Source organism: Oryctolagus cuniculus, chromosome 15 (assembly GCF_964237555.1).
Source record: "Oryctolagus cuniculus chromosome 15, mOryCun1.1, whole genome shotgun sequence".
In the NCBI taxonomy this organism is placed as follows: Eukaryota; Metazoa; Chordata; class Mammalia; order Lagomorpha; family Leporidae; genus Oryctolagus; species Oryctolagus cuniculus.
Window position 1 is genome coordinate 25621630 of NC_091446.1, and position 24608 is coordinate 25646237.

Below are 24608 nucleotides of genomic sequence, written 5' to 3' on the forward strand. Positions count from 1 at the left end.
GCTACATTGATAATCAGCAGAATTTTATCTCTTTCCAGCTAAACACCAGGAAAAAATATAGTGCCAAGGAAGATGTGGGGTTCAGGACAGGGGAATTCTCAGTATGAACCAGCTCCTATTATAGTCCCAACACCACCAGTACATTAACTACAGAGATTAAAATTTTTTTTAATTAATCAAAGATAACAATTAAAAGAAGAAATATCATAGTACAAAAATATACTCAGATGCCCCCTCAACTTACCAAGGTTCTATCCCAATAAACTCCTAGTTGAACATGTCATAAGTCAAAAATTCATTTAATATACCTAAACAGCCTCACCTAGCCTGCCTTAAATGTAATCAAAATACTTACATTAGCCTACAGATGAGGAAAACCATATAACACAATGCCTATTTTCTAATATGGTGTTAAACAGTTCGTGTAATGTATTCAATACTACACTGAACGTAAAAACATGCGAATGCATGGTTGCTTACCATCAATGTAGTTAGTAAACACTGAAGCATGATGTCTGCTAAATACAATCACTTTTGTACCATCATAAAATCAAAAACATCTTAAGTGGAACAATCATAAGTCTAGGACCAGCTGTATAGATTCTACCCCTAACACACGTCCAGTCCAGACAGGAAGTTAAGATATGCAAAGATTAGTAAATCCAGGCAAGAACTTTTCAGTATCTTTGTTATCAAGCAGACAGTAAATTGATGTTACAAAATCTCAAAGGAAAAGTCATCACTGGACTGAGGTCATCAGGAATGCCTTCTCAGAGAGCTCACTCTTGATTTTGGCCCTTAGTTTCATAGAAATTGCAGCAAGGATGGAGAGAAGGTGCTATGGACTGGTAAGTTTCAAAAGGGAAATTTCCTTCATCAAAATGCACATTTACTTCTTTTTATTTTTTTAGATTTATATATTTATTTTGAAAACCAGAGTTACAGAGAGAGAGAGAAAGATAGCCAGAGAGGGAGAGAGACAGAGAGAAAATCTTCCATCCACTGGTCCACTCCCAAGATGATCCCAACAGCCAGCACTGGGTCAAGGCATAGCCAGGAGCCAGCAGTTTCACCCAGGTCTTCCACGTGGCTGGCAGGGGCCCAAACACCTCTGCTGCTTTTCCCAGGAAATTAGCAGGGAACTAGGTCAGAGCAGCTGAGACATGAACAGGTGCCCCTATGGGACACCAGCATCACAGGCAGTGGCCCCACCCACCACGTCACAACCCTAGCCCTTACACATTTAGTTCTATTCCACAGGTGTAGCTGTTATGTACAATATAACAGGAATGATACTAGGCCTTCTGCAAAGCTACTCTTCTCTCCATTTTACAAACACAATTACATAAACAAAGAAAAGCAAATAATTTGTCCAAAGTCACAGAGCTAGTAGTAACAGAATTGAGATTCCAACTCAGATCTTTTGATTCTAGGATCTGTGTTTCCTCTATTGTCACCATATAATAGTTCCAAATGAAATACAGAAGATGAGTAAAACTGTGAGGATTCACCATACACTTGGGTATGATGACTTTAGCTAATGATGAGATGAAAGTGGAATCTATCTGTGAAAAAAGATACAGGAGGGCCGGTGCTGTGTTACAGTGGGTAAAGCTGCCACCTGCAGTACCAGCATCCCATATGGGCATTGGTTCAAGATCCAGTTGCTCCACTTCTGATCCGATTCTCTGCTATGGTCTGGAAAAGCAGTAGAAGATGGCCCAAGCACTTGGGCTCCTGCACCCATGTGAGACCCAGAATAAGTTCCTGGCTCCTGGTTTCAGATCGACCCAGATCTGCTTTTTGTGGCCATTTAGGGAGTGAACCAGCAGATCGAAGATCTCTCTCTCTCTCTCTTTCTCTTACTCTCTTTCTCTCTCTATCTCTCTCTCTCTAACTCTACCTTTCAAATAAATAAACAAATCTTTACAAAAGAAAAAAGGGAAGAAATTTTAAAAAGGAGGGGGGAGGGGATTTCTTTCTATTTCTGCCTGCAGTTTAAAGGGAAGAACCAGTCAGGTCTCTGGTAATTGACAGGTATATTTTCAAAATGGAGGAGCACGTGTTGGGGAAGGGCAGTCAAGAGTCAGGCTCCTGTGAACAAAGGCATGCAAACTATAAAGTACTTGGTGTGTTCACCAGACACCAAAGCATCCAGTGTGGCTGGATCAGTGTGAGGTAGCAAAAGAGGTAAGGCTGGCAAGTAGCCAGACAAGACTGTGTCATGTGCTGTATAGAGTATGCCACGAGGAATAACAGTTGCCATTTATTAAAGGAAAGAAGACCATGTTTCAGAGTTTCCATCACCACCCAGGCTGGCACAAGAGGAAACAAGTGAAGAGGAGGAACTCCGCTTTCATTCTTGCCTGGAATCACAAGGGAGATGACAAGACCATATTAAGGTTCCAACTTGTCAATAGCTTGCATATCAATGATGAAAGAGTAATAATTTTTTCCTTTGGGACCCTACCATCCAGAAAGATCATCAGGATGATAGAAAGCCCCATACTTGTAAGACTCTATGAACCAACCCAACTCTAATCAAGGTTTGTCTCTAATCCATGAAGACCAACAGTCATTAATTTTGTACCTCAGACTTACCCAAACAGTAGAAGATTCTGTGCACCTAGAAATAAATGTGCAATGTCACAAATTAAATGCTACCAGCAACAATAAAACCAAGGGTTTCTCTTAGGACATTTTATCTGATCATTTATGAAATATGTTGTGGTCCAGGGACAAGCAAAAGGAAATACTTATTTGGAAAATATCTGGTCTAGCATTTACCACTTGGAGGGATTGTTTGCTAGGAAAGAGAGCAAAGAACAAGCCTTTCTGTTCCTATAGTCATGCAAGGTAACAGTGACAACAACAATAAAATATCAGTGTAGCTCATGCTTTCCTTAATAAAACTTTTATTTTCCCAGCTTTGCAACATTCACTGCCCTGTTCCTCAGTGCCAAGAGCTGATCGGAATCCATCAGCAGAACAAAATGAAACCCCTGTTATATTAAAATGCAATCAACGGTGTGTAAAAGTATCTGTCTGAAATGTAAAACCATTCGTGCGTTTGGCATTGCTGGGTACTTTTTTCATAATATATCAAAATCCTGAGTCATCTCCTTATGTCATAAATTTATGGGCTGCAAACAAGATGTGGCATTAGACGTTAGCAGCAAATGTTAACATCTACAAAAAACCTTGGGTCTGATGCATTTCACAGTTATAAATCTGAGCTGTCTCCCCTGGGAAAGATCGTAACAACTGCTGTGCACCCAAAGGCCCATCAAACATAGCCTCAGTGGGCCCTGAGATTTCTGCACCTATGGAAGTATTACTGGTGGGATGAACTTGCAATGAACTGGCAGGACATGCCTCCCAGTCACTGCAATAAGTGTTTGTGCACTATATATCATCTAATTTAGCTATGGATGTAAATCATGTTTCAAGAGTCATATTTGTGGGAGTCACCCATTCATACTTGATTCCAAGAGTCACTGAATTTCACAAAATTATCTGTTTATATCTAGCAAAACAAATAGGACCACCTGATAATTAGGCTTTGCGGGGGGGGGGGGGGGGTATGTGGTGTGCCTCTGATGGATGACAGCTCCCATCCACGCCGTACTACAGAGTCTGCTAAGTAAAAGGATATGGTGTCCTGAAGCCAGTCCCTAATGTAGTGCTGACTTCTGGACACAGAGAATTTGCTGCTGAATTATTCACCTAGAATCAAAGAGCTGTCAGAAAGATGTGGGGTGATTGGGAAGTGATGAGACAGAATTGGGGACTTGTTAGGACTGGAAGGCAGACACTCCAAAAGAGATGGCTCCTTCAATGCTAATGAAACCAGATTGGGACAGAGTAGGCAGAGGCAGCAACATCTACAGAGAACTATTGACATTCTGTCATAAGCATAATATACTGACAGTGTCTAGACGCCTGAGGAGTCAGCAGAGGCTGAAAGCAGTGAAAACAGAAAAGAAAACATGGAAGGAGCAAGATTTTTGTGTTGAGGGGATTGAATTAGAATGGCGGTAACCTGCTACGACAATAGTTTGTTTATCAGCTTGGAGAAGCAGTAAATTAGGTTATCCTGTCAAAAGGCAACTTGTGGTCTCCCAAGCAGCCTACGACATGCCACTCCAGAAGGGATTAAGTAGCCATATAGCTTTGCAGAATTTACAAAATAAGATAACTGTCTCGTAGAGCAAAGTTACTAGCAAATTCACCCTTTCCTCCAGGGTTTTGGTTTGCAAACTTCAGATGCATGAAATGCAAAGACCTGTGCAGAATGTGATTCAAATTCCTAGGCTAAAAAAGCCAAAGCTGAACCTGAACATTTGAGCTGTCATATTTTTTCTTAAGAATGTCAAACAGGTTTAATGATAGGTCAAAATTAGCCAGTTGGAGTACCATTTCAAGTCACCCTTGAATAACCTCAAATAATAAATCAACCAGGCACCCTTTCTCTTCCTCATTCTTGCCTTAATGGGAAACTCTGGGAGATAAAGCATCCTAGTTCCACAGTAAGTCCAAAGCAATGATCCTCCTCTCCTCTCTGATCCAAAGGCACGCAGACCTAGGATTCCCCATAAGAGCAGACTCTCCAGAGCAGAAGCATTTTAATTATCCCCCATGCCAATATGGCTGGCCCAGGAGCAAATAATAGGATCCTATTTCTCTTCACTTTATTATAATGCTTCTTCAGCACTACATACGTAGATGCTTGATGATGAAGAATGTAATTGATACCAATATTAACTAAAGTCAAACTCTAAGGAATTGGGAATAATTTTGTATAGGGCACTGCTTATTCTAAGGCAGGATTTTGTAGAAGGCAATGGGTCCCCATTGGGCCCCATTATGGGACAGTAGTCTTTTGACTAGAGCCTTACATGGGCAATTAGATGAGAATCAGCGTCATCCCTCACAGAGAAAAGAGATGATGCAACACATGGATTACACTGAACTCATGCTACATGGTCCATGAGAGAGACCCACAGTGAATCGTGTTTGCAATAAAACGCTTCTGGTTCCTTCAGTGATAGATCAACCCCATCCTGTGACAGGCTCTGGGGTAGAATAAACTGCCTTCTGTAAAACTCTGCTTTCAGAGCCAGCGCTTTGGCGTAGACGGTAGAGCTGCCGCCTGCAGTGCCTGCTTCCCACATGGGCACCAGTTCAAGTCCCAGCTGCTCCACTTCTGATCCTGCAAATGCACTTGGGAAAGTAGCAGAAGATGTCCCAAGTGCTTGGGCCCCTGAACCTGCGTGGGAGACCTGGAAGAAGCTCCTGGCTCCTGGCTACAGATCGGCGCAGCTCCAGCCATTGCACCAATTGGGGAGTGAACCAGTGGATGGAAGACCTCTCTCTCTCTGCCACTTCTTCTCTGTGTCACTCTGACTTTCAAGTAAAATAAATAAATCTTTAAAAAAAAAAAAAAGATTGAATCAGCAGATGAAAGTTCTCTCTCTGTGTCCTCCCCCTCTCTCTGTAACTCTGCCTTCAAATAAATAAATCTTTTAAAAAAAAAACTGCTTTCAAACAGAGAAAGAAGGGTAAAGATCAGGATATTTTTAAACTTCAGAAAAATAGATGTGTCTATATAAAAGTAAACTTGAATGCAGAATTTTCTTTTCCATCATAAATGGAGTAAGGGAGGTGAAAATCTCAAGTAAATATGTCAATTACCGGGCTGGCACTGTGGCATAGTGGGTGAAGCTGCTGCCTGCAGTGCCAGCATCCCATATGGGCACTGATTCATGTTCCGGCTGCTACACTTCTGATCCAACTCTCTGCTATGGCCTGGGAAAGCAGTGGAAGATGGCCCAAGTTCTTGCACCCCTGCACCCACTTGGGCGACCTGGAAGAAGCTCCTGGCTCCTGGCTTCAGATCGGTTCAGCTCCAGCCATTGAGGCCATCTGGGAAGTGAACCAGTGGATGGAAAACCTCTCTCTCTCTCTCTCTCTTTCTCTCTCTCTCTCTCTGCCTCTGTTTCTCTGTAACTCTGCCTTCCAAATAAATAAATGAACCTTTAAATATATATATATATATATATCAATTACCATATCACTTGTGTAAAGGTACTTTTGTTATAGCATAATCTTTATCAAGCCAAATATGCCTTAAGTTAATTGAATGTAGTAGTTCTATTTCCCTGAAAACCTATCATTAAGTTGACAACCCCATTATTAAATTGAGAGTACATGTTTCAGTCTACAGAGTCTTAGAATTAAGAAAATACACCATTAAACCTATGCGAAGCTAGACACAGTTTTCAAGATCAGAACTGTCTTTAAAAGCTAAGATGTACAGATGCCACGGTACCTAGTCTCCCATTTGTTAACAGTTCCCATAAATGACTCACAGCATCTATGGGTAGTCTGCATATACATTTTCAAAGTAAAAGTGGCATCATTCTCTTAAGAGTCCCTTTTTTAATTCTTTGGTCAAATGGATTAGTAGGGAAATTTATTGGATTGGACAGGAAAATGAAACACAAGAGGCTTAGTGAAGAGTATAGTAAAACATATTTGGTTAGAGGATTTGAAGTGGTATATATTTATTTGGCATGTATTCTTGGGAAGAGTATGTTATGTTAGTAGACACAGAATGCTCTAAATTAGTAGGTTTAAAAGGATACGGCTTGGTAAGACATGCAAACAAAGGTGATTTCTAGAGGAGCAAAATTCTTCAGCCCACTAAGATCTAGGGAAATATGAACCTGTTGGGAATGAACCAAGGGAGAGCAAAACTCTGACAACGAGGAGTTAACGACATTGCAGACAGGAAAGTCTCATGCACAGCAAGCAAAAAATTATCAGGAGCAGGGAGACAAAGCATTACTTTTAGAAGGCCCAGAGAAGAGCCTGGGCGGGTGAATGTGGGCTGAATTGGGGCTATAAATGCAAAGGATGGTAGTGAGCCTGCAAGTTCAAGGACTTCGTTGGCAAAGAAGACCTCCTAGGTTATCTTCCACTGACATGAACTAGGGGTTTATGCATCTCCACTACCTGCCTCCCTGTTTTCCCTGGAAGCATTTTCTGTAAGGAACCCCGACCTGAAGACCGTAGAGCTCACCCTCCCTGTGCCTTGCATGGCTGGGTTTGGGTAACTGGCAGCTGGGACACAGGCAGCCTGCACTCTGCTCCCTGCCCCTTGCTGCCTTCAGGGAAAGGTCAGTGGACTCCTGGCCCCCTGCTCTGCAGTAAGGTCTGTACCTTCAAGGTTTCCTTCTCTTTTTCTATTCGCTGCTGTTCCAGATTCAGTTTCTCAAGGGCTGAGTCTTTGGCAGAGATTTCTTCCTTCAGCTGATCTACCTGATGGGTCATAATCTTTAACTTCTTCTTCATTTCTGTGATTTCACCCTAACAAGATGAAAGGAGAAATGTATGCAAGTGAATTGAACCGACATCAGCATCCCTGTGGAGGTCCAATCCAGGTGTAGGCACGTTTAAGGGAAGCTCTCTCAAAGCAGCGGTCTCTTGACCAGTTGTGACTGGACAGTTCTTGGTCTGCTTGCTCATCAAACTCAAATCACTTGATAGCATAACTCTCAACAGACATTCTCATGAGATATATATAAAGTGTACATAACACACACACACACACACACACACACCTGCATGCACACACACTTTGTATTCCTCATCTTAAGAAAAGAATCAGAAGCACAACAAACACTATAAAATATTTCACAGCAAACATTTGCAATTAAATGAGTCTGTTGCTGCCCTCTGAGTCATGGCAGCCATTAGCAGTTTTAAAAATCAGACAAAGAAGAATGGCAATGCTACATAATAATTAAAAGGAGGAGATGATCTCCAAATCCTATTAAGTTTTGTCATTTCCATTTCAAACAACCTAGTAGTTCTGCATAAATTGATCATCTTTTTCAGGTAAATTCCAGGAAATTTCTTTTTTGGTCTAGATTCTGCCACTAAGATAAGTGAAATGGGGGCTAAGATACATGAAACTGCTTGAAACCCAGGGCCTAGAGGAGTCAAAATTTAAAGACATAAAAATATTCTTTACCTGAGCTTCAACCAGACTTTTGCTATACAGGTTCCTGTCTGACCTCACAGCTTCGTACAGTTTCTGTTGCTGTTTTAATTTGCTCTCTGATTCAGCTATTTTTTTCCTGTAGTCAAATATCTGCATTTCACGGATTTTAATGTCTTCCATGTTCATGAGGACCTGGAGAAGAAAGCAAGGATATGAGCATAATTAAATAGCCAGCCTGTGTTTATGGGTTTGGGACAAGTGCAGTCTTCTACCTAAGGGACGCTGGTAGAGATGCCAGCAATCAGAAAATCTGACTGTGGCTATAATCACTGCAGTGCAACATGGAAATTCAGTGCAGCTGATTAGGGGCAAATATATGCTTTATCTACGCGGAGTTCTGCTCAAGTATAAAGACTTAATGCAATTATTTTGTGATCATAAAAGTGGGGGGGGGGGCCGGGAGAAGAAATTCTTTCAATCTCATAAACCTCTCCTGACCACCTCACCTACCAAAAAAAGAAAGAAAAAAAGCCACAGGCTTAAAACAGAACTTAATACAAAGCACAGAGAAAGATAAAAGATAACTTAGCTATGTGGCCACACTGGCTGCTTTATAAGGTTACCCGTGAAAGAAGAGTGGCCTTTGAACATTGATAGCAATCATAACGCTGTCTTGCCAATGTCAGACTCACTCCATCAGGGGAACTCAAAGGACCTCATAAAAATGCGTTCCACTGTGCACAAAGCACTTCCAGGAAAGCAAGGATGCCAGGATGACTGCCTCCTTTTTGCAAGTATGAAAAAGAGAGGCCTGAAACTCCTCTGTGAGCCAATAGCTCTCAGCGAGCAATCTCTGTGCTAGAAATTATGTTCTTGAAACTCTCAGCTGTGGGGTCGCCAGACAGTAATTGTTTTTGTTTTTATTTTTAAGGACAAGCTTTTTTTTTTTTTTTTTTTTTTTTTTTTTTTTGACAGGCAGAGTGGACAGTGAGAGAGAGATAGAAAGGTCTTCCTTTGCCATTGGTTCACCCTCCAATGGCCGCCGCGGCTGGTGCATCACGCTGATCCGAAGCCAGGAGCCAGGTGCTTCTCCTGGTCTCCCATGGGGTGCAGGGCCCAAGCACCTGGGCCATCCTCCACTGCACTCCCTGGCCACAGCGGAGAGCTGGCCTGGAAGAGGGGCAATCGGGACAGAATCCGGCGCCCCGACCGGGACTAGAACCCGGTGTGCCGGCGCCGCTAGGCGGAGGATTAGCCTAGTGAGCCGCGGCGCCAGCCAGGACAAGCTTCTTTAAAATGAACAGAAATGTTCGTGAGGAAAACCGCTTGAATCACTAACAGCACCATGTCAGTAACAGCAAGAACACACACATACAGAGAAAATTCTTAAGAAAGTTTCACAGCCTTTTAATGGCGTTCTCTTAATTGGTGGTTATAATTGGAAGAGTGACACTGAACAAAGTGACAAAGAACTGAAGGAAGGGAACATCCTTGAAGGAACCCCGCGAGGAAGGGTCCTCTGGGAAGGGCCATTTTATCTCGCACCTAGAGGTTGCAAAGTGCCTCTTAGATATTTACCATGAAGATGCTATTCTTTCTCATTAGAGTGCAGGCTCCTTTGAGTAAAGTGTTCTAAGTTATTGCAGAACGAGAACCTCTGGCTTCACTTGCAGAACTAATATTACACAAAATACACTCAGAAGCCCCATCCCAGTGCTTCCCCATCAGAGTTAATGATGGCTGTTGTTTAACATGTTTGTCTTCTAGATCTCTAAACAAGTACTTATCAAAGTTTTCTTACAGATATTTACGAGGCAGGATTAAATTTTGGTGAATGCCTTTCAATTATATTATTTTGTATTTTTTTTTTCCTTACTGGATCAACTGATGTTATAGACGTGAAATAAATTTTTTTCTTTTAAAAACATTTTCATTTCCTTATACATGGTCCCATATATAAATGTGAAATGTGCATTTATTTTCTTTTCCTTAGTTACTTAGATCTTCCTTCTCCCTTCATCCTACATCTATTCCTCATCTACACCTAACACAACCAGCATGTGCCTTGCAAGTTTTCTCTTTGAATTCTGCACACTCTATTCAAGTCTATAAACATAATAATCATAGCTCATATTCATCAAGTTCTTTCTATGTACTGGTATTTTATATGCATTAGTTCATTCAATCTTCACAAAAATCTTACAGGATATGTATTGCTATTATCCCAATCTTACAAAGAAGGAAACTGAGTTCAAAAGAAGAGATTCACAAAATTGTTCAACTAGGAAATATTAGATACAGGGATTTGTTTCCCTTTGTTTTTTGTTTTGCTTTTTGAGTTTTCTTTTTAGCCAAATGGAGTCTTATTATATACACTTTTATGCACTTTGCTTTTTATCACTCAATAACACCTTGTGGAAATCATTTGAAATAGCTGTAATTCGTTCTCTTTAAAGGCTGTGTAATATCCTACAGTGTGGGTGCACTATCATCTATTCAACTCTTCCCCTCTGATGGGCATTAACTTTTTTTTCCACTTTTTTACTACTCTGAACCAGGCTGCAATAAACATTTCTGTACATGAGTTCTCGTGTGCTTGTGCTTTTACTTCTGTGTGATGGATTCCCAGGAGAAGAATAGCTGGCTCAAAAGATATGTGGATGGATAGATGGATAGATGGATAGATAGATAGATAGATAGATAGATATTTAACTTTAATAGATATTGCTAGACTGCTTTCCAAAATAGCTGTAACACTTTATATTTCCACACCACCAGCAATAGTTTTCTTAATAGAAAACCATCCTTGAAGCTTCAGAATAAACTCTCTTTGGTCATACTGGATGATTCTTTTAATGTACTGTTGAATTTCATTTAGGATTCTGTATAACTATTGCTAAGTGATATAGGCCTACAGCTATCTTTTCAGTTCTATTTTAATATCAAGATTTCTGCCAGTTGCATAATGTGAAAGTAATAGTGCCTTTCTGATCACTCATTCATTCACTTACCCACTTATTCATCCCCTCAATGAACATGTGGCTGTGGCTAGGCAAGCACTGTACAAGTACAAGTGATACAAAGAAGCCATTCCCTACACTCAAGCTCATCTCCGGTGAGTGACTCCAGCACAGAATAGCAGATACCACCAGTAACTGAGATGTGCCCTGGATGTTAAGGTAGAATCAAAGATGAGAAGGTTAATGGATACCTTCTGAAGATGAACCTGCACAGCTTATCTAAACAGTTCATGTTTAGAGGAGACTTACATCATTTGTGGGAACTGGCTCTTTCTTCCTAGTCCTCAGCATCCCAACCAAGGACCCCAGGATCTCTCCTGGGCATGGAATCTTTATATGTTATCATTGTGGAAGGTAGGAGTCAAATCAGTTATTTCCCTAAATACTACAAAATGCACAAATAGCACTTGTTCTGAAGTCATGAAGCCCTCAGTGAGTGGTAGAGCTAATTCTCTTTCAATTTTTTTAGTGGCTCCCACCTTGAGTCAAATCTTGATGCAAACATGTCCAAGAGAAATATCTTCTTGAACACATATTTTTAATTTATGCAATTAGAGTTATACAAAGTATTTCATAGGATTTTACTGTTGATTTAGTATTATTAGTAATTTCAATTTCTGTCATCCATTTGGTGTATAAACAAAATGGGCCAAGGTGAGAAGAAGTCGTACAGACTCAGTGGTGAACAGCTTGGATGGTTGTTTGGGGCCTGGAAGGGACAAGATTAGAGAGAGTTGAAGACAACGAAGTTGGGGGAGAGGCATGTGGATGAATCTAAAATGAAAAGAAATCCCATTCCTTCTACCATCATTTCTTTGATCCACATCCTCAAAATTATTAAAAATGAATAGCAAGTGGCCTTTTAAGACATCAACACTGGTAATTAAAATGTATAAATTAGGAATGAATATGAAACATAAACGAGGTCCCTTTCTATTGACAAGGCATCATCCTCCATGGGGGTCAATGAAAGGAACAGACTGAAAATACTTTGAACCATGTCACCAGCCTTCAGACTATCAAGCAGCACATCAGAGAAAAGGAAATCACTTTTTTTTTTTTTTTGACAGGCAGAGTTAGACAGTGAGAGAGAGAGACAGAGAGAAAGGTCTTCCTTCTGTTGGTTCACTCCAAAGCCAGGAGCCAGGTGTTTCCTCCTGGTCTCCCATGCGGGTACAGGGCCCAAGCACTTGGGCCATCCTCCACTGCCTTCCTGGGCCACAGCAGAGAGCTGTCAATTTACAAAACAATTTATTTCTAAGGGTTGGGACTCAGTTTTTATCTTGATGGGAATCATTCAAACAAATGTCATGTAGAAGCTCAAATTCACAAAATGTGGAGGAGTCAGCTTAGGCGGCAGCCAAACGTCTCATGAGCAAGCTTCCCCTACTAAAGGTGCTACATCACAGGACTTAAGATGCCAGCCATGGGGCTGCAGCCTAATTGATTGATTACACCCTCAGGTACCTCAAACCAACTCATGAGAAAAATCACATCCAAATATAGAACGTTTTATCACAGCCAGTGAATTGGAGCACCTAGCATTTGTGGGCCTGCTTCAGAGAAGCCCAGGAAATGCTTACGGTGCAGGATGGGGGTACAATCCCGGTTTATAAGCTACTCCTACCTTTTCTTTTTGTGTTAAAACAACCTGCCAATAGAAATAAGAATGAGATAAAAAATCAATAACGCATGCTGGAAAACTGCAGCATAGCCAAAATACCATATAGACCGAGGCAGGATAAGAAAGTAGGTCATTGTATTTGGAAGCCTTTAACTTAGATTCGATGAAATATCAGTACAATAAACTTCTCCGGTAAGTTTTTCTGACTTCATGTCACCAGTCTAAGTGCTGATGGTGCCTTCACCTCCCTAATGAAAGTGAAAAACTCACTCTCTGAAAATAAACATCTGTATGCCCTGGCATGTGAAATTTTGTCTCCCCTGTTTTTCTTGCTGTCTTATTTTATCTTCTAGTTTGAATTTAGAGAGGCATCTCCATGTTTCTATCTTCTTTTATGCCACATTATGTGATAGCATAAAATGGGGGATATAACAGCACCTACCTCAGAGGGCTATTCTGAGGATTTAAGTGAGAAAATATACATTTGTGCCACCAGGAAAGTATCTAGCATATAGCAATTTAAGCACTTAATAAATATTAACAGGTTGTTATGATAGGTTACATGATGTCATATTATAGAATACTAGTACTGAACAAATCAATTTGATTTTTCTAGGAATCAAATCCTCTTCTGAGGGAAAGGAGCGAAATGCTGCAACTTGCTTAAAAATGACACAAAAAACATATAATTTGTGCATGTTCCCTGGATGCCTCTCTCTGGGAGTCCACCCCAACATCAAAGGACCAGGAAGTTTATTTCATAAGAAAAATCTCTATCTTTGGGCAATATTTCCTTCATCAACTTTTCTTTCCTTGCTTCCTTCCAAGCCCTGCAAAGTACATTATTATTATTCACTTCTTGGAACCTCTGTCTGGAAGAGCCTTGCTTGACACTGATTTAGGTAAATGAGCAAAGAGATTAAAAAAAATAGGTAAGGATTCATTGCAAAAGAATGGTTTTTGGCATATAAAATGCCTGGGAAGTGATTGCCAGAAGTTTAATATTTCAAATGAAAAAGGAGTGATCCTAAAATGAGGTAAGGGCATAACGTGTAAAATCTGCAGCCGATTTAACAATGATCCAGAAACAGTTTTAGTGAGAACTTGTAAAAGTTCAGAAAGGAGTAAATATGGTACACCACAGCTTACGTGTCATTCCTCGTGCCTCTTATTTATCTGAACAATAAAAATTTAGAATGTGGCAAAAGAAAAATCATGATGATAAAAAGTGCTGAAACTCTGGAGAAGATTATCTTATGGTTCAGCAAATATTTGCTGCTTGCCTTGTCCTACAACCTCATGAGAGGAGTATATTTCTCAATGCTGTTGATGTTGAATTTGACCATGTGACATGCTTTAGCCAACAGAATGTCAGAACATTAAGTGAACAGAGAGACAAGAAATGTTCTTATATGGGTGTATGTATCTTTCAGGAATCCTGGAGGATGAGAAGCATGTGGTTCAGAACTGGGTCCAACCCACAGCCCAAAGTTATGCCCAAGGCAAGCCCAGCCTATATCCCGAGGACCTAAGTCAACTGCAGGTTCTTGAGAACAGAGTGCTCAATCTTGTATGCCACTGAGATTTCATGGTTGTTTATTATGCAGCATTATTATGACGAAAACAAACACATAAGAAAAGATTTGGGATTCTGAGTCATTTAATTATGGCACAAAAGGGGATCTTTCTCATTTGCAAATGCCAAGCTGAATTAATCTATTGTAACAAAAGGCTTCTGGCATCTTAGATTTCACTTTTCTTTCTTTAAACCAGAAAGAACCAGAGGCAAATGTTCATGCTATTTTGGAAAGCAGAAGGAATTAGAGATTTTGCCAGAAAGTTATTTGCAGCTAAAAATGCAAAGGATGATTCAGATAAGATGGCCCATCGTGGCAACAGGTTTCACATGAATTTGAAGAAAGAGCAAACCCATAGTGATAAGGTAATCTATACTTGAAGAAGTATTTAATACAGATATTCTAAAGCAGATCTTTCACTAGTTAATTCAGATATCCAATTATGCTTTCCATTCATCCTTCTAAAAAATATTTGAGGGGCTGGCACTGTGACACAGCGGGTAAAGGCCCCGGCCTGCAACACCTGCACCCTATATGGGTGCCAATTCAAGACCCGGCTGCTCCACTTCCAATCCAGCTCTCTGCTATGGCCTGGGAAAGCAGTGGAGGATGGCCCATGTCCTTGGGCCCTTGCACCTGTGTGGGAGACCTGGAGGAAGCTCCTGGCTCTCGGCTTCAGATCGGTTCAGCTTTGGCCGTTGCAGCCAACTGGGGAGTGAACCAGCAGATGGAAGATCTCTCTCTCTCTCTCTCTCTCTCTCTCTCTCTCTCTCTCTTTCTCTGTAACTTTCAAATAAAATAAAATAAAATCTTTAAAAAAAATTTGAGTACCTATTTAGCACATAAGTCATATGAAGAACTGAAAATTGAATGAGACTTGCCTCCAAGAAGTAGGTAGGATGAGGCACACATGAAAATAATGATAAATAAGTTCATACCATAAGTTCACTTATTTTATTTTTTTATTTAAACTTCCAGGGAAGGGAACCAAGTATAGAGGGCTAAGAGATCACTTTCAATAAAGCTCCTTGGAGAAAGGAGCTTTTGGTCCTTGAAAGAAGAACAAAGTATTATTAATTTTTTATTTTTTAATAAGTTCCTAAAATATATATGTATTCATTTTGGAAAATTTGTAATTTTTTGCACTTTTTTCATTATTCACTATTTTCTATGAACTTCAAAAAAAATTTTTGAGAGCTAAAGTTCCCATCTGCTGGTTTACTTCTCAAATACCAGCAATATCAGGAGCTGGGTCATGGTCAAAGCTGGTAGTTGGAAACTCAAACTAGGACTCCCACATGGGTGACAGGAACCCAATTACTTGAGCCAGCATCTTTGCTTCCCAGGGACTGCATTAGTGGGAAACGGGTGTCGGGAGCTGGAGCTTAGACTTAAACTCAGGTACTCTGATGTGGGGAATGGGCATCTTACCGGTGTCTCAACCACCAGGGTGAACTCCCACCTCTCTGTGAATTTTTCAAAGACCCTTCACATGCATGGATTTCCATTTTTTTAACTGAAATAAGTTTATCACTTAATGTCACTTTCATGAACTTTTTGAAGTACTGTTGTACAAAAATGGAAACATTCAAACAATCCATATCTCTACCCACAGAGCTCACCACAACTAATATGTTAGTATATTTCCTTCCAACTCTTTCTCCGATAAAAAAAAAAAAGACAACATAATTTCAGCTTTTTCTTCTTGCCTAAACTCTCACAGAGCACTATTCTTTATCGTTTATAGGAAACACACACAGAAAGGACTTTTCTTCCAAGATAACTCTGGATGAGAGTGCCCTGGCTTATTTTCGCCTGGAGTGTGGCCAGACTGCATGCACAGTTCCTTCTTCATCTCCATAAAATATCTTCCCTGTATAACTTTGATTTGCGGCTCAGACCCACCATCAGAAAGCAACCCTCTGTAGACTGGTTTCTGTTCTCTGCCTTTCTTACCTCGTATCTTCTCTGATAATTCTGCTTCATTTTTTTTTTCTGCACTCCAAGAGTTCACCCCACTTCACTGACTCCCTTTTCCACAATATTAGTTTCGCTCTTTACCAACTTTGGTGTGGATTTGAAATCCTCCAGGCTTTGTTTTCATTTTCTTTGGGTTGTGTTTCTTCCATTTATTTAAAAGGGCTCTTTATTTTATCCTTCTCTTCCTTTTTAGTTTATTTTTGCTTTTCCCTAGAGGAAATGCCATCTTGGACCTATAACCCAGGTTATAATCCTACATTCCACGGGGGTCACCCTGTCTATTAACAACAGGGTTCCTCGTGCTAGGAAACGCAGTGTCTCTTCTTATCCTTCCAGAAGTCCCAAAGGGATCATTTCCTCCACTTATTGTGGCTTCAAGTGCCAATTTCCATAGCGTTCTGGACTCTCAGCATCTTGCCTCTTGCACATGCTGTCCCCCTTCTGGGACATTATATCACATCTCTCACACCCAGGCCAGTCCCCACAGAGCATAACCATGAGTGTAGGGTTGAAGTAACAGATGGTACTCAAGATGTGAGGTACAAAGTACAGTGAGGAACTTAAAAAACCAAACGCTGGACATCCCTGTGCTCAGCAATTCCCCATGCTTCTTGCCTCTGGGGACTCTTCTCTGGTCATCCCTTCCAGAAGAGCCCAGCCCACTTCCCTGATTTTGGCGTTGTCCTTCCTCCTCTCTCGTCCTTGCCCATCTCCTTTCCGTTTCCTGCACCACCTTCGCCCCTTCCCAATTACTGTTACCATCCCTATGTTACTGTGCTTCGCTCTGTTTGACAAGGACTCACTAAAAATCATCCCAATATAAGTATCAAGCTATCTTTTATTGGACAAAGACTGCTCTTCCCATTAGAGGACCTTGACACCAGGTCTAATGTATTTATTCTCCTTGAAGAAAGCTAACCTTTCCTCTGCATTTTCTTCTATTAGGTTAAAACTCATGAAATCATTGATAGTCAATTGTTATAAAAATGACTGGTTCAGGGTGTTCAGCCTAAATATCTAACCATAGGTGAGCTTTCAGAGCCAGGCCTTCACCGTGGGGCTCCCAGAGCAACACCACTGAAGTGAATGGGTTTGCCCTGGTTCAATTCTCAGTGCCCTGGGACACTGGTAGAAACCACTGTCAAATCCACAGCTGCAAACACAGCGGGGGGCAGGGTCCCAGTCCACATCCCAATTTCTAGTACTCTAACATTTGGTGGTATTACAGGAACCCCATGCCCACTCTCGTTTCCTCTGAGCTGATGAAGCTTATGGAAAACCTAAGTCCTAGAATGCCCTAGCGCCAGGGTAGGTTCTCTGTGCCCAATCACACTTCTAAGTCACACTCTTCAGAATGCACTGGGCCGTGAGCAACTCCCCAGCCACCTGCTCAATTGTGCTCTGAGTTTGCCATGTTTTTATGACCAGTAGGGCAAAAACAATTGAGTACTAGGAAGGGAGAGTGTGATGTTAACATAATGTGTCAACCTGACGCAGGGAGCCCAAATTATTTCTAGGTCTGTCTCTATGAAAGCCTCTGAATGAGATTAGCATTTGAACTGCAAACTCAGGAAAGCAAATGGCCCTGCCCAATGGCATCACCCAATCCATTGAGGGCCTGAATGGAACAAAAGGCAGAAGAAGGAGAAATTCTCCCTTTTTGCATCCTTCCTAGTTGCTTGAGTTGGGACATCTCATCTCATCTTCTGCCCTGGCACTGGGATTTACACCAGCAGCTCCCCTGCTTCTTAGGACTCCAGACATACCGAGTTACACCACTGGCTGTCCTGGGTCTATGACCACATGAGCCACTTCCTTAGAGTAAACCTCTCTTTACATTTCTATACATTGGAGATTTATATCCGGCTTGTTCTGTCTCTCTGAAGAACCCTGACTAGGACATGCAGTGGCACCTGATCCACTCTTGGGTAATACCAACGCTGAGTCAGGGAAGATATGGCAGGGGGGTCCGAGGCCTCTTCTTGGCTCTTCCCAGGTGGTTGCTTTCATTAAGCAAACAAAAGGGACCAAGAGTGAGGCCTGTGGTTTTCTCCATTGAGCAGTGCTGGCTTCTCTTGTCTTGATATTAACAGGAGGTTCATGTCATTCTCTGTGTCTGTTGCTGTGAAATCACTTCATCTATGCCTACACCTTACTGACATTTAACAAGAAGTTCAGAGTAGCTGCATTCAAATGCCACTTCAAGGGAAATTGTTCGACTATTTACCAACAGATGTATTTATTTGTCATTTATATAAATTTAGTATGTATCAAAGATTGTTCTAAATACTTTACAAATATTAACCTCAATTAATCCCCCTCAACCACACCCCGCCATGTGTGGGGAGCAATCCGGACTAGACTAAGTTGCTCGAATTAGGACTTATTCTATGCATCTGCTCTCCCACAATATGGCGCTGGGAGAGAAGTAAACAGCTTCCGCACAGCTGCCTCCAGTTCAACCAATTAACTGTAGGACTTGCTCCTGATTGGAGAGCAGCGTACTCAGCCGAGTTGGGATTGGCGGAGGAGGACTATAAAGGAGGAGAGAAACGGCATGCACCAGGAACATCTATGGGGAACATCTAGCTGAAGGAACACCCGTGCAGCCCCCCAGAGAGCCGGCTGGTGGTGTGCCGCTCCCCTGCGGAAGTGGGGAATGCGGCCAGGGGGAACTGCCCTTCCACGGAGGTGGAAGGGATAGTAGCCAACCCGGGAAGAACCAGCAGCAAACCCGGGAAGGGCCGAGCAGACGAAAGAACAGCGCAGGGTCATGTGTCGTTCCTCCACGAAGACGGGGAGCGACATAATGGTGCCGTGACTCGGATAGGAAACCTAGCTCGGATAGGAAACCTAGGATGGATACGAAACTTAGGAGGGAAGAAACGGGAAGAACTGGGAAAATATCGGAGAGAGAAACTAGCAAACAGCCTAGGGAAATTACCGGAGAGAGAGACTAGCAAACAGCCTAGGGAAAAGCCGGACGAAAAGGGTGCCGGAAGAAGCTATTGAAAGCCTAGGCATAGACTCGAAACAGCCTAGGGAAAAGCCGGACGAAAAAGGAGCCGGAAGAAGCTATTGAAAGCCTAGGCATAGACTCGGATACGGACTACGGGGGGAAGCTGGGAGAAATCTCTAAGGTCGAAAGCGAAAGTGAAAGCTAGAACAAACAGACTCGGACGCGGACTGTGGGGAGAGGCCAGGAGAAATGAGGGAGGAATATCGTTGGAGGAAAGCTTGGGGAAACATACCGGGTAGAGAAAAATGTTAGGGAAATTGAAGCCGCGGGGGGCAGGCCGAGGCGGAAACGAAAGCCACTTTGGGATTCTCAAGTTAGCCCGGGAATAGGGGGCGAAAAGTTAAAACCAGAAGCTGAGACGTAAGCCAGATTGGGATCCGTCTGATTAGCCCGGGGAGCAAAGGACGGGAAGCCAGATCGTGGGGCGGAGACGTACGCTGGGTTGAATTCGCCAGGCTAGCCCGGGGAACTTAGATTGAATCCTAGTGGCGGAGACGCAAGCTACGCTGTGTTACTCGCGGAAGCCGCCGCGTGCAGAGAGAGCACGGGGCGTGAATAGATAGGGAACGCTGGCGTAGGCCGTGGTTCAGACGCGAAAGGGTTAAGCGTGGAGACCGCGGACCGCGCAAAGCCGGGAAGCCGCGCAGAGAGGCGCGCGGGCTGAAGCGGCGCAGAGCCGGGAACCCGCCGGCGGGGCGAGGTGCCGGAAAGCCGCAGGGATAAGAGAAACAGAAGTTTGGAAGTGAAGTAAAAGAGAAATGGGAATGCTGGAAGATAGAAGTGAAATGGGAGAGGTAGGAATGCCCGGAGATAGAGAAATAGAGAAAAATAAGGCCTCCCCTCAACATGCCAATTAGAAGGCTTGGATTCGGTCTGCCTGATTTAAGGCGGTAAGCGCCAGCAAAGCTCGACCAGAGTATGAGCTGCAGGTCACCGAAGATAGGCACGAACCAACACTAATAAGTCTCCCCCACAATAAGGCAATGAGAAGGCTTGGATTCGGTTTGCCTGATAGGTTTTGTAAGCCCCTGCGGGCAGAGCAGAGCATGCGCTGCAGGGCACCGAACACAGGCATGCATCAGCGCCTAAAAACCTCCTCACAATGGCGAAGAGAGGACCCGGATTCGGTTTTCCTGATTGATAGGACTTGTAAGAGCCTGTGGCAACTCTAGCAAGTACAGCAGAGCGTGTGCTGCGGGACACCGAAGACAGGCGCGTATCAACGCCAAAAAATAAAAAGAAAGGGGGATCTGTGGGGAGCAATCCGGACTAGACTGAGTTGCTCGAATTAGGACTTATTCTATGCATCTGCTCTCCCACAATATGGCGCTGGGAGAGAAGTAAACAGCTTCCGCACAGCTGCCTCCAGTTCAACCAATTAACTGTAGGACTTGCTCCTGATTGGAGAGCAGCGTACTCAGCCGAGTTGGGATTGGCGGAGGAGGGCTATAAAGGAGGAGAGAGACGGCATGCACCAGGAACATCTATGGGGAACATCTAGCTGAGGGAACACCTGTGCAGCCCCCGAGAAGAGCCGGCCGGCGGTGTGCCGCTCCCCTGCGGAAGTGGGGAATGCGGCCAGGGGGAACTGCCCTTCCACGGAGGTGGAAGGGATAGTAGCCAACCCGGGAAGAACCAGCAGCAAACCCGGGGAGGGCCGAGCAGACGAAAGAACAACGCAGGGTCCTGTGTTGCTCCTCCACGAAGAGGGGGAGCGACAGCCATGTATGCCTCCAATCCTTGTTGTATGCATACAGACAAAACTGGGGTTAAACTATGTAAATACTTGTCCATTGTCTGTCTCAAATTCAGATTATGAACGTGTTCCATATTTTAAAAAATAGTTTACAAACACATGATTTAATATCCACATACATTATATCAAATAAATAGAGCAGTGCACCAAATTTTTTTTAATATTAGCTTCTTAATTTCATCAGTTTACACTGTAAAAAATAACCCCCAAATCTCAGCCTTCACAAAGACTTAGTTTCCACTCACATTAACACCCCTCAAGGTCACAGCAGCCCTGCAGGCTGATTTCTACTCTTCATTATAAATTAAGTTTTGAAGAAGATTCTTTTAAAAAAATATTCACATGCCTAATTTTTCCTCAGATTCAATTTTTACAAAAGAAATTTCTGGCTCAAATGGATGAACTTGGGATGATGTGTACTCACTTTAGAAGTAAATGAGGCTGGCGCCGCGGCTCACTAGGCTAATCCTCCGCCTTGCGGCGCCAGCACACCGGGTTCTAGTCCCGGTCGGGGCGCCAGATTCTGTCCCGGTTGCCCCTCTCCCAAGCCAGCTCTCTGCTGTGGCCAGGGAGTGCAGTGGAGGATGGCCCAGGTGCTTGGGCCCTGCACCCCATGGGAGACCAGGAGAAGCACCTGGCTCCTGGCTCCTGCCATCGGATCATCGCGGTGCGCCGGCCGCAAAACGCTGGCCGTGGCGGCCATTGAAGGGTGAACCAATGGCAAAGGAAGACCTTTCTCTCTGTCTCTCTCTCTCACTGTCCACTCTGCCTGTCAAAAAATAAAAAACAAATAAAAAAAAAAGTAAATAAAAATGTTACTTTTGTGGCATCTTCCCCAACTCTTCCTGTTAGTCCTATAAATAGGATGTGCAAAACAGAGGCTTTTCGTTTGTGGGGATGGCGTGGGGGCAGGTATGGACACCGGAAAGTAAAGATAGGAAGGAATATGTGGAGGGGGCACAAGGACATAAATGCCCTCAATGAGAAGTCTAGAGGTGACACAAGCTGCTGCAGCCACTGACACATGCTGTCACAGGCTAAGCAAGAGACAGAAAAATTGTAGCTGATAAGTAATATTTTAAGAACTTGTGTTTAAATTATTTAAGTGAGACATTATATAACCTTAGGCAGTCAAACACCAGAAACTGTGAAAAACAGCAAAACTGGTACAGGTACCTCTCCTTTACTAGGAAGCCAATAAAACTATGCAGTTTTGTATTAAAATCAGTGGAGGGAGTCTCATATTTTGTGGAACTCTAATGTATTCGCACATAATTTAAATGGCTTTTCTCCTATTTAAAAACCATAACAAAGTAAAATCAGTGACGGCATTCTTTTTACCACTCGTCATCTACCCATGAACGCTGAGATTTGGGGGTTATTTGTCATAGTGTCAACTGATGACTAAGAAGCAAATGTGCTAGTCTAGTCCAAGCTTGGGACTAACAGTGTCCGAACTGATCACAGCACTTTCCAGGTCAGGAAAGCCATTGGTGGAGCTCCAGAGATGATGAAGTCAGAAGGGGAACAGGCTCTGCTGCTGTGGCTCCCAGTGCAAAGCACGAGAATCACTGGGGGATCTCCGTCCTGCCCCGGTGGGATACAACACCTGTGTATCTGTTCCTCTACCTACTCTGTAATGATCTGCTTAGCGTTGAGTTAGTCTCCCAGCAGGGAAGCTTGTTTTCCATTCTCTTTATGCATGTGGTTCAAATGTTGGCTTTCCCCTTAGCATAATCATTGTTGAAATTTCACTTCTAAAGCAAAACAAAGCTTCAACACGCAAAGCAGGGGCAGGCATTTGGCAATGTGCTTAGACTGCCACTTGTGACACCTGTATCCCATATCCGAGTGCCTGGGTTCAAGGCATGGATCTGCTTCCAATTCCAGCATTCCTACTAATGCACACCCTGGGAGACAGCAGGTGATGACCCAAGTACTTGGGTCCCTGCTACCCACATGGGAGACGTGGATTGAGTTCTGGGTTCTTGGCTTCAGCCTGGCCCACCCCTAGCTATTGTAGTCACTTGGATGATGAGCCAGAGGGAAGAAATTTCTCTTTGTATATGTCTCTCTCTCTGCCTTTAAAATAAGTAAAATTTTCCCAAGAAATTCAAAAGCACCAGAAAACACTGTAGAATTTACTATGGATCTCATTGAGGAGATAGAAGACATTGTTTAACAGCATTTTGCCAGGAGAAAATAAAAACTGGTTCAAGGAGTCTTTTCTCCCAAACTGTCTTCTCAGCCTCCTAGCTAAAACTCCGTTCTCAACCCCTATCCCTATGCCTGCGCCTCTGCTCTGTGCTATCAGTGATTGTGCTGAGAGGACTAGTTGAACTTCTTGTGCTCAATGCAGGCAATGTGCTAAAGCCATTGGGAAGAGCAAAGCCCAAACCCTGAAACCATCCTTGGAGATATGCCCTTGTCTCATCTCTCTCTTGAGCTGTTTACAAAAAGTAGGGAACTAGAACTCAGCTACCCCATGTGTGATGTCTACCAGTGCGGGTAGAGGGGTAGGCTCACAGCAAGTTAAAACAAAAATGCTCTTTGAATATTGAAATGCCTCACTGATGGCAGGACTCATGCCTGAACTTAAGGTCATTTCATTCAGTGCTTTTCTCCTAAGAACTAGTTAGAATCCTTGCTCCGGGGAGGCCAGCATTGCAGCAACAGGTGGGAGGTGAGAATAGAGGGTTGAGAGGAGAGGATGCAGCAGCGCTTAGGAGACCAACCCAGGGATACTGCACAGGTAGGCAGTGGAAAAGACCAGGAAGTCCGAAGTTGGAAGAGGAGCCCAAATGTGGGACTGAGATAACATCCACCACAACCCTTGTCCATTTCAACACATGGCCCAGCATCAACCTGGGACAGCTTTCATTCTACCCACATCGTTCCTCTTAAATCTACAGGTAAAGCACAAGCAGAAATCTAAACAGGCCATGTTGGCAACAGTCGTGACCACCATAAAAGCACAGGCAAGAACACGCCTGGGCTCCACCCATCTCTCGGAGCCGCCTACCTTTTGAGTGAGGTCACTGGCTTCGTTGATGTACCGATCTCGCTCCTTTTCCAGCTGAAAGATAATCTTTCTCTGCTTCTGAGCCTCGCTCTTGTAGTTCTGGATTTCTTCCTCCAGATTCCTCTTGGCTTGCTCATGGAGCTTCACCAGGTCCGTCTGCTTCTGGGTGGCACTGATCGCCTTAAGCATATTCTACAGACAAAGGCAACAAAACAGCCACATTACTCAGAAGAGTTTGAGGGTCTGAGGTTAAGCTTAGGCCCTGCCCTCTTCTTCAAATAATGAGATGCTTTGGCTTTTGAAAGAATAAAGATAATCATATTCTCTACAGCCCAAGAGCCTGTTAGGTTGATTTTATACAAGGCACGTTAAATAAATGCACTAAAAGCAATCACACCATCCCTACAAAGTGGGCAAAACAGTGCTCTCATTTAAAAATGGGAAATTGGATTTGAAAGGTTAACCATTTGCCTACAAGTTCATACAACAGAATCAGGATTTGAATCTATGGCTGGCAGACCCACAGTCCATGATTTTTTTTTTTTTTTTTTTTTTTTGACAGACAGAGTGGACAGTGAGAGAGAGAGACAGAAAGAAAGGTC

At 43.0% G+C, this 24608-nt stretch overlaps 1 protein-coding gene across 1 annotated transcript in view; it reads right to left on the minus strand.

The window, feature by feature from the left end:
* Positions 1–24608, minus strand: part of CFAP58 (cilia and flagella associated protein 58) — a 112291-nt gene that overhangs the window by 58753 nt on the left and 28930 nt on the right. The window contains exons 9-11 of the mRNA XM_008270490.4: positions 24007–24198; positions 8039–8200; positions 7225–7371 (exon numbers count right to left, since the gene is read on the minus strand). Coding sequence (XP_008268712.2) covers positions 7225–7371; positions 8039–8200; positions 24007–24198 — 501 coding nt within the window. The remainder of the gene's footprint in view (positions 1–7224; positions 7372–8038; positions 8201–24006; positions 24199–24608) is intronic.